Source organism: Lupinus angustifolius, chromosome LG14 (assembly GCF_001865875.1).
Source record: "Lupinus angustifolius cultivar Tanjil chromosome LG14, LupAngTanjil_v1.0, whole genome shotgun sequence".
Lineage (NCBI taxonomy): Eukaryota > Viridiplantae > Streptophyta > Magnoliopsida > Fabales > Fabaceae > Lupinus > Lupinus angustifolius.
The window spans coordinates 1,191,063-1,208,258 of record NC_032022.1 but is presented as its reverse complement, the minus strand read 5'-3'; the positions used below and the strand labels follow the sequence as shown (position 1 = coordinate 1,208,258).

The following is a 17,196-nucleotide window of genomic DNA, read 5'->3' as shown; positions in this document are numbered from 1 at the left end:
ATTGAATCGAGATAGGATTCGAGGACAGAGTTTGGGACAGAGGATCGACATCCTATATTGATGAACAAAAATGTAGAATAATATGCCATTAATCAATTATACAAACCCATTTGAGCAGGTACACCTTTACCATTGATCCATGTTCCATTCAAGAAAGGCCCTGCTGCAAACTTGGCAGCTTCTTCCTTGTTAATAACTTTGTGACCAACCCAATTGACCCTACCATTTGTTTTGGCACCAGGTCCTGTATTGTTGAACTCACCATAATACAATGTCTTGAGTGCAAAGTCTCCTTCCCAAGGTAACCATCCATCTGGGTGAATTATGTCACCAATTTCTGATTCCATGATGATGGTTCTTGAGTACTCCTTCCATGGTCTACCAAGGTAGCTTTTGATTTTATCTTTCTCTGGAACTAGTTTCTCATCGGCTTTAATCTCGCATTTTTGCAGAACAAAACCAGTTGTTTCTTGATGTTGGTATCTACCTTGAGCAGTGACAATGTTCTGTTGATTCTCCATTGGTTTCCTAACTTGGATGATGCAGTTTTGGAAGATAGCAGCTGCATCACCAAAGATGAAATCTATTGTGCCTGCAATGACACAACTACGGTAGAATTGTCTATGCGTTTGGGCATATAAAGTGTCTTGATATCCCTCAAAACGACAATTCACAAACACTGCACGATCAGCTTGTACTCTAGCAGCCACTGCTTGATGCTTTTCTGCTCCAGCAGTGTTCCTGAATCCCATCGACTTTCCCAAGAACCCATCTCCAAGAACCACTGCAAGAAAACAGAGCCACAACTGAGACACCACGTCTTCAACCAAAACCTTAAGTAAGACATTAGTTCCATGGACCTTTCCTACTTATAAACTCTTTCACTCTTTCCCGTATATCCAATGTGAGACTTCACACTTGAATATATCAAACGTGTTTTTAAACAACGGTTATAAAGTATGGCAAATTGAGGTGTAGGGAAAAGTGATGTGGGAATATACTTACCAAATGCTGCAGTTTGGAAAGTCCTGACTCCATCTACAAAATTTTTGTTGCCAGTGATGATACTCTTTGGTGATCCATCACCATAAATGGTTAGATTTACCATTTTCTTTGTCACTGTCACTGTCTCCTCATATATTCCTTCTTTCACATAAACCACATAGCTGTATTTTCAAATTGCAGAAAATATGCAATGAATAAGCCTAAAATACTAGACAAATATGATATCTATGGACTTAAGATATAAACCAAATGATAGAGCTTTGTAATACTCTATGCCTTGCAAAATGTGTACAAATTCACTATTTTTTTTTTTTACTTTTTCCAAATAATAGTTACAAAACTTTTTCTTAAAGTATGAAGTGTGTTGTGAATTAATACATGGGAAAAGGTACAATGTTCACGTAATTGTTGAGATTTTGGTAACTATGCACCATGTACCAATCCAATCCTAACAAAGATAATACAAAAAAATAGAAAATATCAAAGAAATATGTGACTAATATAGAGGGTTAAGAGAAACATACCGTCCTGTATATGTTTGTGGCATAGCTGTTAATGCCTCAGATATGGTTTTGAAGTTTCCAGAGCCATCTTTTGCCACAGTGACATTAGGTGTGGGCTTGTCATCTGCTGCCTTCAACATCCTTCTATCCTCGCCGTTAATCCAAGGAGGCAATCCATCACTTTTCTCCGATAGCAAGTGACGAGTCGCATCGGGTTGGAACGCAGAAAGGAAAGAAGACAAGTCAGACACAATGGAAAGGGAATTGCTAACAAATTCTTGTGGATCTTGGAAAAGTTGTTTAAGTCGTGTCTTTAGTTCGCCATCGGAGAATCCATCGATGCATGTTTGGTGGTATGATATGACTGCACTAAGCCAATTGTTCAATTCAGGAGTTCTTGTTGAAAGCTTCTTCAAATCATTTTTGCTAATTTCAGATATGGAGAATCCTAACTCTTCCCTAGCATCATCTATAAGCTGCTTGCAATCTTCATATGCTCCCTTTTCCATTTCTGATTCAAACTTCATAGAAGTTGTTTTGTTAAAGGCCTTGTTAATTTCTTGCTGAGCAAGTTTGATGGATTCCTTGAGAAGTTCCTTCGGCTGCGCCAATTTCGGATCCTTTTCGACTTCCTCAACAAGGGGACCTTCACATTTAGTCTTGTAATCAACTGAACTACATACTGTTTTTACTATCTTTAAATAATTTTCGAGTTTCGTATCGGCAGAAGTTGGAGGTCTTTTGTTGGCATTGTGTTCAGAGCTAGTTTTGTTGACAAGAACAAATGTTGCAGCACCTATAACACATACAATGAGAATGGATGAAACTACACCAAGAATAATCCTTTTTCTCACTTTTTCTTTCCTCTCATTTCTTCTCCTTTCAGATAAGATTGCAAAATCTTGAAATGCCATTAAGAAAATTATCTAAGGCAGAGAAGTCTCTGCCTTAGATTCCAAAAGCCAAGGCAATAAGAATGGTGAAAGAGAAAATTTACAAGATATTCAAGAAGTGTTTAATTTTAGTCCTTTCTCATTCATCTTCATTGTTTGATTCATTTGTAATTTTAACATTGCTTATTTGATAGGAGAGTAAGTAGGCATGGATGAGAGACATTTTAGGTATTTCTATTTTAAAATTTAGTTAAACTTTACAAAGATCAATTACATGTTTTGCTTTTTATTTACAACCTTTTTTCTTGTCAAATTTTTTGTCCCCTTAAAAAATGCACCAATACCATTAGAAAGAAGCTATATGACATAAATATTAATTTTTTATCAATTTTATTATTTTTAAAGGAGTGTAAAGGAGTGTCCACGATTTCTCATTCCAATTATTTCTCTATTTCTTTTTCCAAAAATGAAAGTTGTTAGGCTTTGATAAAAAAAACATTTTTGACCAACAATCGATTTCACTTATAATTACCATAAAAATGATTTGACCTCATAATACTATGTTGGGTACATTACATTTCCCTTGCGTTTGGACCAAAAATGCATTAAATTTAGTGATGGAAATTTTATATTTTTTTCTTGGGTGTTGATGTGGCACTTTGTGCTTGATGAAATAAAAAAACGTATTAAATTTAGTTGAATGTAATGGAGTATTCAAAATCTCAACTTTTATGTATTTTCTTGTAAATCATTTGGTGTATTGAAGTTTATGAAAAAATAATTTTAAATTGGTTATGAGGTGTCCAACGATATTAGATGAGTAGTAGTGTGGATTAGGGACACCTCTATAGATAAAGATGTTAATACTTATGAATTAACAACTTAATATCTTTATATTTCTAATGTTTTCACTTGCATGTATTTGAGATTGTGTTTTTAGATTATCATCATAAATTTTCATGAAAAATTAAATCAACTTATCAAACTTGAAGAAGTTTCTTTTTGCTTCTTTTTCCTTATTTGAGTTTTTTTTTTCATAAACTAATCATTGGCGAGAGAAACTTAGTTTATAAAAAAGCTTAAAAAACAAAAAATAAGTGAAAACAAACCCAATAAAAAATAGACGTTGGTATTGTCATCTAAACTTCAAAGGGCTTGAATTTCTGAGCAGAGTTGGTATTGTTTCAGGTCTGCCTTCTATCACTATCCCTGGTGAATTATGTGATGAGTGTCTCACAAGTAAGCAGACAAGAAACAGTTTTGGTGCACACATACCTACTAGATCCTCTAGGCCTTTGTCACTGGTTTACTCAGATGTGTGTGGACCATTTGAGGAAGAATCACTGGGGGAGAACAAGTACTTTGTGACATTCATAGACGACTTCACAAGGAAAGTATGGATCCTGCTGAGGTTGCTTCTGTGCAGGGACTTCACTTCTTCTTTTATCATTCTTCCAATTTCCTCTGGATTTTTTGTGAAAGTTTCCTTGCCCAGGGATCCTTCTGTTGAATTGTGCTTGAAGGGCCTGGTTAGGATTTCTTTCTTGGTCCCTCTCCTTTATTCTCTGCTCATGTGCCTCTAGTGTGCTCTGCAACTCTTCAACCTTGAATGCTTCAAGGTCTTTTGATTCCTCTATAGCAACCACAACATGATCAAACTTGGAGGTCAGTGTTCTCAACACCTTCTCAACCACCAATTGATCCTTCATTACTTCACCACACCCCTTCATCAAATTAGACAAAGATCTAACCTTGGTGAAATATTCTGCTATGGAATCCCCTTCCTTCATTTGCAGAAGCTCATACTCCCTTCTCAAGGTCTGCAATTTGACCTTCTTCACTTTCTCAGCTCCAGCATAACTCCTTTCAAGATTGTCCCAAGCCTCCTTTGCTGTTTTGGCATTGGCAATCTTCTCAAAGTTTGCTCCATCCACACATTGGTGGATTATGAACAAAGCTTTGCAATCCTTCTTCTTGCATTCTCTGAGTGTTGCTTCATCCATTTTTGCATCACCTTCACTGAGTTGGTACCCTTGTTGCACAGTCTCAAGCACTTCTTGATACCCAAACAGAACTCTCATTTGAACACTCCATCGTTCATAGTTCTTTCCATCTAGAATAGGTAATGTCATGGTGAAGCCACTATTGGTTGCCATCTTCAACCCTCTTGCCACAGATCCAAGGATCAACTAGACAAGGCTCTAGATACCACTGTTATAGAAGAATGAAAGAAAGGAAAATAATGCATACACTGCAACAATGTTGCAGAGAGCAAAACAGAGAAAGAAAGTAAAGAAGAGAAGAAGAATTCGTGCAAGAGAGGAAGAGAAGTAATTGGATTTGATTCTGGAAAAGTGTAATCAATGTATATTCATTAACAAGCATTACAAACTATATATACATCAATGTATTCCAACTACTTTCAAAAATTAGTAAAACTACTAACTAACTAAACTAACTGGACTTTCCATAACTAGAAACTTCCCAATTCTATTACAAACTGAATTACAATTAACAGATAATGTTTATTGTGATTGTTTTTGTTTATTCTTGGTTGATAGTTTTCGTTCGCTTTATAAACTAAGTTTTTTTTAGTAACAAGCTTAGTTTATGAATAAAAAACTTATAAAACAAAAGACGATGAAGCAAAAACAACATGTTCAAGTTTGATTTATTTTAGTTTATATTATCACATTTTTTAATCTCACATTTTACCATCAAAATCTAAAAATACAGTCTATCCATACCATCCTATCACCTTAAATTTAATTTTACTTTAATTATATATGTATGGACCGTATCCTTCTACCTTACATGCTAAGTTTCTTGTGCATGTGAAGGTGATAAAAGTTATTCTTTAACAGTAATTTACATTAGGGGTGAGCAGGATTCAATGCTATCTGTTTACCCGACATGACCTGATTGTGATCATGTCTGAATAAAGTTAGGTCTCATTGAGTCTAAGGTCGGGTACCCAGATAATATCTAGGGTTGGGTAGAGAATTAGCATAACCTAGCTCGACCCAACCCATAGTCACTTACTCATCATGTTTGTATGTGTTTCTATTCAAATGTGCATAGAGTAATGATATATTTTTGATCAAAAATATCAATAATTCTAAAAAAAATCATCATATATACACATACCATTTTATATGTCAAATTATATATTCATAATGAAAGATAATATTAAGAATACTTTATCTAAAATGAGTATGCATTATATTTAATTAAGTCTAGGGCCAAGTTCAAGTTTAAAGGCCAACCTGATCAATATTTATGGTCGATTTATTTTCGGATCTAATACCGAATATGAGTTAAAAAAATGACCTTACATCAACTATTTTTGGTTCATAAACTCACAATAATGGTTATTCTTTAAATAGATTTTAGGTGAAAGTCTACTTTTGTAAAAAATAACATCAACCCTAAAAGGAAAAGGAACAATTCCGATAAGATATTCCTCTTTCCTTATAGGTCCAAGATGTTGCCAGCTGGCATGAAAAACTCACATCCAAAACTACTTATAAAAGGTTTTTTTTTTAAAAAAAAATTGTACTATTGAAGGAGCTTGCTCGAATTTGGAAAAACTAGAGCATTGTTGTTAGAATGAATATATATCTTGTTTCTTAATTGTTTTTACCGGTATCAATTTGATTACTGGAAAAAAAAACTAATAATTAAATATTACAAAATAATTTATGTTCAGGGTGATAAAAATGTTAAAAATAACTAATTTAATATATATTTTGGCAAATTTTGGATTTTTAAATTTTCGGGAATCAAATTAGTATAAGCAAAAATTCCTATAGATCAAAATAAGAATTTACTTTTGTTGTTGTTGAAGGGGATTTCCTGAAATACCCTTGGTACTATCATTTCCCCTCATTTATATCATATTTATATTTAAAATTTGAACTTGTTGGAAAATGTATCATATTTTTGTGTGTTATGGCCTTGATAAGTTGACCCAATCCACATGTATATTTTAAAATTTCTAAATAAAGCCCTTCAATACATTTAATTTAATTCTTAAACTTTTTGATATAAGTGCATCTCTTCACTTCATTACTTAAATTGAGGGTTTGCTCTTTTACAATAAATAAATAAATAAATATGCAAAAGGATTTGAGAGTGCATGCTCATCACCCATTTGGCACAAGGTTTTAAATTTGCTACAAATGTTGATATGTCAATGGTTTAGGGTTATAGAAATTATGCTGGGATCATAATTATGATCTCATCGACTATAAATATTTATAATTGTACAAAACATTAAAGTTTTCGAAAATTTTCTAAAACTCTATTGAGAATTATTTTTAAAACCCAACTCTAACATAAAACTTCATAGTTAAATGACTCGACCCTTGTAATCCCAAAAATGACTCAATCAACCCTTTCCGTTAGTTAATAACTTTACGACATGAATGTATGTTATAATTACCAATCAACCCTTCATTTTACAATAAATAATCACTTTAGGACCTTAGGCCACAAAGAAAAGTCACATTAGTAAGAAATGTCACAAAACAAACTAATTTATATAATTCTTGATCAAATCCCATCATCATAAGGGAAAGAAGTAGATTGAAGCCAATCATCAGCACTAATAAACTCTGAAACAGTGAAATTATAAGCATCATTGTAATCCATTACATGATATCCATTCCATGCTACACGATTTTCTGTCTTAGAACCAGGTCCATAATTCATATACTCTCCATAATATAATGTATCTAAGCCTCCTTCATCATTTTTATTAGACCATTTTGTCCAACCCATTTGGTCAATAAAGTCATCAATGTATGTTTCAAGGTATACAACTCTAGAATATACCCTCCATGGCCTACCCAGATAGCTCTTGAAGCTGCTAGAGTTCGAGTAAAGATCGGTGGTCGCGAGAATTGAGCAGTTCTGGATGGAGATTCCGGTGTCTTCGTCCGGTGAATCTCTTGATTGTGCTGTGATTACAGTGAATTGGCCTGACATTGGCAATTTGGATATAATGTTACATGCTTGAAATACAACAGCTGCATTACCAAATATGAAATCTATGGTACCATAAATGTCACATTCTCTATAGAATTGTCTAAAAGAGTGAACATAAAGAGTGTCTTGGTAACCATAAATGGCACATCTGTAAAATGCAGTTAAATCTGCATTTACTCTTAATGCTGATGCTTGATGCTTCTCTGCTCCTGCACTGTTCTCAAATGCTATATCACGTGCTAGAAATCCCTCACCACAAACAGCTATCAAAAAATAAAATGAGAGATAAGCATAAAGGGTACCATAAATTTGCTATTTTTCTTATGTTTCTTAATTCTACAGATTAGAACTAAGGTTGGTAATCTTTTATAATGCTACGACTGAGACAACATTATAATTGCAGTGTGATATCAAATCACGAAAAAAGAGGACCAACACAAAAAGATAATATGGTTGCATAAGCTCGACATCAGGCTACATCGAATACAAAAAGTAGCACTCTAACTACCACGATCCGTATCACAATGACTGCGATATCCACGATCACACATAGAACAACTACTACCATAACTTAAAAACATGAAGTTACAATTCTAAACACTATATTAATTAATACTAGCATAGATAATTTGATTTGATAGTTGACATTATGAATCTAAAACACAAGCTATCCCTTTTATTTTTTGCAAAGTTGTAACTTAACTATAACACTGCAACCAAAAGCTTAAAAGGGTACAGAAAGTTTACCTAAAGTTGCAGATCTGAAAGTGGTCCATCCATCAACAACACTTCTGTTACCAGTTATGATTGTGACATCACTTCCATCACCAAGAAGAACAATGTTAGTCTTATAAATTGGTATTTCAACATTTTCTTCATAAATCCCTTCTTTAACATACACCACTGTTCTATCATAGCTGTTATTTGGAGCAAAGTTTATAGCATCATTAATACTACTAAAGTTTCCACTTCCATCAGAAGCTACAACAATCACATCATTTGGAACATAATCTTCACCATCTCCACCACCACCAATCACAAAGCTAAGATCTTTTCTTGAAAACCATGATGGGGTATTAGTACTACTCATCAAAGGACTCTTTTTCAACCCTTTAGGACCCTTAACCCTTGACTTAGAGAGCATTGAAAGAGAGTTACTTACATGCTTGTATGTGTTGATCAAAGAATTCACTAAAACTGGTTTCATTGTACCAGAAGCAGAATCTAAACCTTCTAAACATGTGTTCTTGTTGGTAACTGCTGCACTAAGATATGCTCTTGCATTAACCATGTTCTTTGAGTCCTTACTTTGAATCCATGACAATGATTTTTTCAATGAAGTTAAAGTGGATTGGTGAAGTTCATTGCAATCTTGGACTGTTCCTTTTTGTTTCTCTATGATGTTTGAGTTTACACCAGCATTTTGTAACAGATTTGTTAGCTTTGTGGCTTCAGATATTGCTACTTGGAGGGTTTTGAGAAGGTAAGTGATGATGTTTGGACTTATGTTTATTGAGATGGAGAGTTTTAATGAGTTGAAACAAATTTCTGGGTATGGTGTGGTTTTGCAAATGGATCTTAATGATGAAAGGTTAGCATGAAATGTTGTTGTAGCATTGGATGAGTTTGCAGCAAAAGTATGTGAGAAGAATATTGTAAGTAGAAAGAAGAAGAGTTTATGAGATGTGGAAGCCATGAAAGTTTGTTCATGAGAAATGAAATAAGAACCTATGAAAGTAACAAAAGCTTGAGAACTAGAGTTGTGTAGTATTTGTTTTGGTATAACAAAAGCACATCTCAACTTACTATACTAATATCATCAAGCATATATGATTATTCTATCAACAAATATAACTCTTTGTGAATTTTAGTTTTTATATATTTGAATATTAAGTGAGATCTTACATCATTAAATCAAAATCTTTTTAAATGAGTAGTATTTGAGAAACAATATTACTTCAAAAATGTTCCTTTTATTTTTCTGAAGTTTAATATATAAATTTTCTAAAAGTTTTTATGTTTGATTTATCATCTATTCATTTCTTAACAAATATTGACTCTTATAGAAATAATAGAGATAATAAATAATTAATGATAGATTGATTATATAAATACGTTTGATAGTGAATAATTATTAAACTTTTCTTAACAACATAACTTTGGAGATGGAAAATTAACATTTTCTAATTTAAAGAAGATTGTATTCCACAATTTATATTTTTTATTATTTTTTTCTCCCTTTCAAGAAAATTAATGTTGTTTTATGTACATATATGCTATGGACATCAAAGAGAGTAAAAGGAAAGTAAAATCTACATTTTTACTTAAAAGCTAAGTGTTTCTCATTGATGTCCCATTTTATTGTCCAAATGGTAATACTAAAGAAAATTGACAATTTTTAATATAAGAAGTTGTGGTAATATTTTTATTTGAGTACCTTGAATAAAGATACTTGTCGTTTGTGATGATGTGACATTGATTAGAATCTAAAAGCAACACGGGTTGATCTTGATAAACTATACATTATAGCTCATTTAATAAAATATATGTATATTATAGGTAGAAGTTATAACAGGACAATGGTATAGCAATGTTTAGTGTTTCAACACTTTTCGCCCTTGAGAGGGACAATTGCACTAACTATTTTAACGTTGGAAACTTCAAATTCAGCTTGTGGGCAATTGAGACATGTTGTGGGGCAAGGAAATTAATATATAATTAATGTCTTGATTTTAGGATGGGGCACCTATTTTGTTTATCTTTAAGGTAAGGGTGAGATTGTGAGAAGAAGTGTAATGTTCTTTTAATAGTTCTAAATTGGTTTAAACTTTTAGAGAAATCTATTCAATTAAGTAAATAAAATTCGAGATTTATTAAATTGGTATGCGTTTTCCTTCACCATTTATAGGTAGAGGACAATTATTTTATAACTAAAACTTTAGGTGAGTTGGAATATAAGATTCATAAAATTAAATATGGTGGTTTTATAAGTATTTACAAATGAATTTAAAATTTATGTATAGTTAGTGTAAAGTTTTTTTTATATTATTAGCATATCATTAACTCTTAATTTGTATTACTTTTGTTTGATGGTCGATGATAATTAAAATATGAATGATAGATGATTTGCTAGCAAAATACTTACACTATTAGTATATACGTATTAAATTCTTTACCAATAAAATCATCACACGAATAGTAAAATTTGAACTCATAATCTTGTATCCTATCAGCAATTCCCTGATAGATGGATCAACCTAGGTTGGCAGGTAATAAAGAACTAAAAACAGAAAATAAAGATTCAATCTATTACTTCTTTAATGTATTAGTTAATTATACTTAACTTTTTTAATATAATCGTGTATTTTCTTTTCTTTTTAAACTCTTTATCATCTTTTTAACTCATTATTTGAAGAATCAACAAAGTGTTAATTTAAAGGTGTAAGACTCTGCTAGATTCTCTGAATAACCGAAATGTTAAGGATTTGATTCTTGAGAGCGACACTTGTTAAGAAGGACAGTCAAACAGCTCGAAAGTGATTAGTTCATTACCAAGGGTGGTGAAAAATTACAAAAATTACCATTCTATTTGACCTATGAAAATATTCTATTTATTATTATTATTATTATTATATATCATATATATCTAATTAAGAACTCATAATACAAACATAATTATTTATTATATATTTTCATACTATATTTGGTTTATAAAAAATATAACAATTTTGTTGTATAATATTTAACTTTAATGTCACACATAATATTCTTTATATAATGTAAAGAATTTAAATAAGTTTTCCGTTCAACTAACATCTATATACTTTTACAAATAAATCAGACCAACTTAACATGTCATGTTGGAACTGATATTTGACAAAACAACCAAATATTTAAAGATCTTTTTTATTAACTCATGTCCAACTTGTTAACTTGTTAAGGAATTGAAATATGCAAAAAATAAAATAAAAACCTTTGTTGAATCCCCAAATTTCCCTAGCCAATAAGCATTTTCCAAAACTTTATAGCCTACTTACTACATTTTTTATGTGGGCCAAAGAAAGTAAGAGGCAAATCATGAGTAAACAACAAAATCTAGCATAACTTTTTTGGGTGAATTGATGGCAGAAAATGCAAATAACTCCAATAAGATAATTTAAAAATATCATCTTTGTATGTGAAAATAAGATATGGCAGGCCCGTGAAGAGGCTTTATAGAAAATGTTTATGGAGTATTTTAAATCATAGATTGTATTATCTGTTAGCATAGTTTTGTGGTTATTGTGATTATCATTATCGTAAATATTATATAAGACTGCATGACAATGATGTGGTTATAACCATATTAAATTTAAAAATATTTTTAATAAAAATTCACATCATAATAAGCACAAATAAATTAACTGCAATGGAATGTTAGCAACCACAATTTGAAACACTAACTTTACCCATTAAAAAAGTTAGATTTACTTCTTCCTTTCATTTCTCTTCATCATAGTGTTAATTAATTGATAATTCTAACTTTAAGATATAAAATTGCATGTTGAAACTATATATGGTTGATTAGTAGTTAGTATAAAAACATGATCCACGATTGTCTTAATATGTCTCGTGAAATCACAAGTCAGAATACTCAAGTAGTACACTACTTTGTCCACCGATATGCCAAAAGCTCACATGAAGAGGGATTCCTTTTTACTAACAAACAACAAAAAAAGGTTATTTATGTAGCTACAAAACACAATATTGTATATTATCCATTTACATGAAGAAGAAAAATGAGAATAGGGGGGATGAACCCAAAAAAAATAAACCTTTAGTCTTTTCTAGTTCTCTATGATTTAATAATTTATTATGCATCCTTAATGACAAAATAAAATAAATTAGGCAAACAATGGAATTTGTTGGTTAATACTAAACAACAAAATGAGAAAAAAAAAAACTCACACGTGGGTACGGGTCACAAACGGGTACCTATAGGTTTTACAAATGAGTTTTTATAAATGTATATAGTATATATGGGCGGGTATGAGTATTGTGATACCCGTGCCCGCGGGTACCATTATTTATGCGATTACTATATTATCTTTAATTAAAATAAAAAGTACAATACCCTAACTTTTATTACACTATGCACATCTTTTCCTTTTACTTTGTTTACATTTTTATCTTATTTACATATTTTATTGAATTTGGCTGTAAAACACCTTACAAATATCATTACATGTGTAGAAACACACATGTCTACAAATAAAAATATATATTTTTTATTAAGGAAATGAGAACAACAAATCACACAAATAGAAAATTTCAATAGATTTAGCATTTTTGCCAAATGTTCAATCAAAAAGCACAAAAATAATTAATTTTCATCTCATGTGAATCATAATAGAAGTATGAAGTTAGATATTCATTCGTAATGTAGGAAACACACAGGTACTAGTTGTATATACGGGTATCTAAAAATATGTACAAAAAACTCGCACACGGGTACTCGTACGGGTACGAGTACGTATAAGTGATGATCTCATATTTCAAAACGGGCGGGTAGCTACTACCCGTGCCCGCCCGTGCTCATTGCCATGCATACTTCAGGGGTTTTCTCATCCAATCTTTTGGTGGGGAATATATTGAGTATGTGCACTGCAATGGAGATAGTCTCACCCCAAAACATCTTGGACAAACCCTTAGTTTTTATCATGCACCTAGCCATATTCAGTATGGTTATGTTTGCCCTCTCTATTGTTCCATTATGATGTGGTGTGTAGGGTACTGTAATTTCATGAGTAATTCCTTCTTTATTACAGAATTCATGAAATTCAACTTACATATACTCTTCTCCTCCATCTGATCTCAATTCAGCTTGGTAATTACTTTTTTTCTGCATGGGCCTTGAACCTCTTTAAAATATCTAGCACTTCACTTTTCTTCTTCATTAGATAGATCCATACTTTTCTAGTATGATCATCAATGAAAGTCACAAAGTACTTATTTCCTCCAATGGAATTTTCCTACAATACCTTCAGTGCCTTCACTGATTTTGTAGCAACATGTGATACAAAGAAGTTCCTAGTTTGTGGTATTCCAGTCACCATGCCATCTTTGCTTAGCAAATCTAAACTCCTAAAGTTTAAATGTCCATATTTTTGATGTCATAGCCATGTTTTTCTCTCAATTGTTGATTGAAAGCACTTCTACTCACCAACTTGTATGCCAATTTTGAAGGTTTTATTGGTTGAGAGTGGAGCTTTCAAGATGTTGTGTTTGTTCTTGTCAAACGCATTCAACATACCATCCTTCATTTCCATGGTATAACCCTTTTTCTAGCAGTTGTCCAAGACTGAGCATATTGTTGTTCATCTTAGGGACATATAAGACATTGGAGATATATGCACTCTTTCCATCTTTTCTCTGAATCATCATCTTGCTAATTCCTTCAATTGAGACAACATTATGATCAACAAATTTGACCTTGCTATTGGTTGTTTCATAAAGGGATGTAAACCAATCTTTTTCGCTATCATATGGTTAGAACATTCTGTATCCAGGTACCATAAATCCACATTTTCTTCACTATTTCTAACAGTAGCCATCAACAAGTAATGATCACCATCATCAGACTCTCCACCTTGTACCAATTCAGCTTCTTCCTCTTTCTTGGCTATCAGCTTGTTGAGCTTGCATTCTGCTACATAGTGACCATAGTTTCTGCACTTGTAGCATCACACCTTGTTCTTGTCAAACTTCCTTATACTTGTTGAGTTCTTATTTGAACATTTCCTTTTATCACTCTCATGTGCATTTGAATTGACTGATCTCTGAGATGATGAACCTTGTTCATACATCAAACCTTGACAATTCCTCCACTTCTCATTCTGATGTAAACCAAATGGGCAACCTATGATTTTTGAAAGACAAATCATCCGACTAGGAGAACCCCTTAGGGGCCACGTTCTTGCAAAAGAATTATTAGCATAGTTATTTTTATTTTATTGCATGAATAATTGAGATTAGTTCTCATGGGTAGTTTTAGGAGCATTTTAAATTATTGTTAAGTATTTTATTTAAAATCATATAATATGAGGGTTGGAAATGTATTTTATTTCCTTGTAACATGATCCAATAGTGGCCAAGGAATTAGGTACTAGGAGGGGAACGTGAAAACATCATAGTAATTGAGTAAAGAGCTAGCAGTGGAAAGCCAAGCCTAATTGGTGTGGAGGAAGGTCAAATAAGGCATGTTTCTATCATCCAATCAGCCTAGAAATAAATGAAGGATTTGAATGGATGACCATTTCAAACTCTTACCTTATTGGGATCAAGATGCTTTAAGATAATGAATGCTCATAGATACATTTCTTATTGGGATTGGCGTGAAGATTCAAGGAGAGGGAAATTCAAAAATATTGCCTTATGGATCAATTCGGATTGGAAGGGAATTAAAGGAGTAAATACCTCCATTGTTTGATTAAAAAGCATACGGGGCATGTAAATTCAAAAGAAGACAAACTTATGGAAAACAATCAAGTCTCATTTAAAACATTCAAGGCTCATTCAAGAAAGGCAAGTCATCAAATCTTATTCAAAGCCTCTCGTTCAACATAGGCGTGTGAATCCTTGGATAAATCCCCATCATTTCAATTTAGATTGGCAAGTATCAAGAAACAATCAGCCTACTTAAATTTGAATTCCAACTCATGGCCAAAAACATGAAGATCCAAACATTTATGAACCTTCCTTTTCAAGCTTTTTCCTTGTGGAATCCCCCCACATTCAAACTCAACCAAGCAAAGGCACAAAAAAATAAGCACATGGCTTAATACTCATGGAAATTCGGCCAAATCCATGGCAAGACAAATATGCCATTAAACTTCCACTAAAGACCAATTAATTACATGTTTAATTAGGATTTCAAAATTCAAATTAGGACTTAGTCAATTTTAGAATTCCTATTCATATATTCCTTTTCAGCATGAATGAATTAAGTTGAATTTTGGATTAAAATTTGAGTTGTTTAGTTGAGAGGATTCTCCTAAAACAGCAAGGTTGGTCGTGGCCACCATTATAGTTCTTATCAAGTTTCCTAGCTTGTGGCGGACATCACTTGGCTTATCAAGTATTCCATACTTGTGGCGCCTCACCCTTCATTCCTTTTTCACTTTATTTTATCCAACACAAACACATAAAAATTCATAAACAAAAAATAAACACCAGTTCGACTCAAACACGTTTCACTTATAATCATACACAAAATATGGACATTCATATAAAAGTGTTATTCCACGAGTCAAATTAAGTTTCAGGCAAGAACGATCGACCAAAATGCAAATCATCCCCTAGAGGTTTGCATCACATTCTGTTATTTGTCTTTGCTCCTTTTGTTCTTATTCCACTACCCAACATATTTCTTGGCATATTGAGCTTGCAATGCTTAATCATCACCCTTTTCTGCATATCTCTCTTTCAGCCTTTGTTCATGAGCTTTAAGAGAGCTTTGCAGTTCTCCTATCTTCTAACATTCAAGATCTATAGACTCCACTATTGCCACAACAATATTATCATACTTAGGAGTTAGGGTCCTAAGTATCTTCTCAATCACTTCTTGATCTTTTACCTCTTCTCCATAATATTTCATTTGATTTGTTAGAGAATGAATCTTGGTAAAGGAATTAGAGACTGTTTCATTCTCCTCCATTTGGAGAAGTTCATACTTTCTTCTCATAGTTTGGAGCTTCACCTTCTTGATCTTTGCATCCCCTTCATAACTCTTTTCCAAGCTCTCCCAAGCTTCCTTTGTCGTCTTGGCACCAACTATTCTTTCGAAAGTTGCATCATCAACATATTGATGAATTAGGAACAAGGATTTGCAATCCTTCTTCTTGGATTCTCTATAGATTGTTCTTTGAGCCTCACATGCATTTGCCCCAATCTCTTGATACCCATTCAGCACAACCTCATTCACCTCTTGAAATCCAAAGATGGTCTTCATTTGGATTTTCTTTGGACTCGCCATCCACCATATGAAGTGGAATGTATGGACCATTGACAACGGAATCCCAAATGTCTGTGTCTATTGCCTCGATATAGATTCTCATGCGAACCTTCCAATAGGCATAACCATCGCCACTGAATACGGGAGGGCGGTTAATGGATGTGCCATCACCGCCAAAGGGGTTGGTGGAACCAAATTAAATTCCCTTAGGATCACGCAGATGCGGTTGAGCTAGCACGGCGTACTAGCTCTGATACCACTTGTTAGGTATCAGTGGCAAAATACACCTAGAGATGGGATTGAATAGGTGTGCCAGAGCTTAAGTTACACTTTTTGGTTTTTACACACTTGCTGAAAAATGGGCAGTTAATCGATTAACTAGTGGACTTAATTGATTAAATCAAAACAGAAACAGAATGATCAGATCAGCAACTTGCACAATTATTAACCAACACACAGGCAAATATACAATAGATAGTTTTATGCAAGATTGACAAAGACATAGCAAGGTATAAGCATACAAAATATTAGCTTCAAACTTGAATTAAAACATCTTGAAATGTAAAAGAGAAAAAGATAGAAAAGATTGCGCAAAGATTTTATCCTGGTTCGTTTTGTTGTCCACTGCAAAACTACATCTAGTCATCCCCTCTGATCTGGAAGATTTTCCTTCTTCACTATAGAACACGATGTACGTTACATACACGCTTCCAATTACAAGACCCGGACGCTCCTTTCTTGGAACCCAAAGAACTTTGTCACCCTTGGTTTGACATTTCCCAAAACCGCATCCCAAGAAAACCTTTCTTACCGC

General features: G+C 32.9%; 4 protein-coding genes across 4 annotated transcripts; all 4 read right to left on the bottom strand.

The window, feature by feature from the left end:
* Window positions 34-2,552, bottom strand: LOC109326255 (putative pectinesterase/pectinesterase inhibitor 45). Its single transcript, XM_019558963.1, has 3 exons — window positions 1,530-2,552; window positions 1,006-1,166; window positions 34-784 (listed from the first exon to the last, which is right to left on the bottom strand). The coding sequence occupies exons 1-3, from the start codon at window positions 2,420-2,422 to the stop codon at window positions 93-95; spliced, it is 1,746 nt and encodes a 581-aa protein (XP_019414508.1). The 5' UTR covers window positions 2,423-2,552; the 3' UTR covers window positions 34-92.
* On the bottom strand, window positions 3,742-4,557 carry LOC109326303. Its single transcript, XM_019559002.1, has one exon. The coding sequence runs from the start codon at window positions 4,555-4,557 to the stop codon at window positions 3,742-3,744; it is 816 nt and encodes a 271-aa protein (XP_019414547.1).
* LOC109326092 (probable pectinesterase/pectinesterase inhibitor 12) lies at window positions 6,935-9,158 on the bottom strand. The gene is made up of 2 exons (XM_019558752.1): window positions 8,138-9,158; window positions 6,935-7,653 (listed from the first exon to the last, which is right to left on the bottom strand). Exons 1-2 carry the CDS (start codon window positions 9,084-9,086, stop codon window positions 6,956-6,958), a joined length of 1,647 nt encoding a protein of 548 aa, XP_019414297.1. The 5' UTR covers window positions 9,087-9,158; the 3' UTR covers window positions 6,935-6,955.
* Window positions 13,402-16,403, bottom strand: LOC109326302. The gene is made up of 5 exons (XM_019559001.1): window positions 15,908-16,403; window positions 14,145-14,288; window positions 13,943-14,075; window positions 13,683-13,865; window positions 13,402-13,513 (listed from the first exon to the last, which is right to left on the bottom strand). Exons 1-5 carry the CDS (start codon window positions 16,401-16,403, stop codon window positions 13,402-13,404), a joined length of 1,068 nt encoding a protein of 355 aa, XP_019414546.1.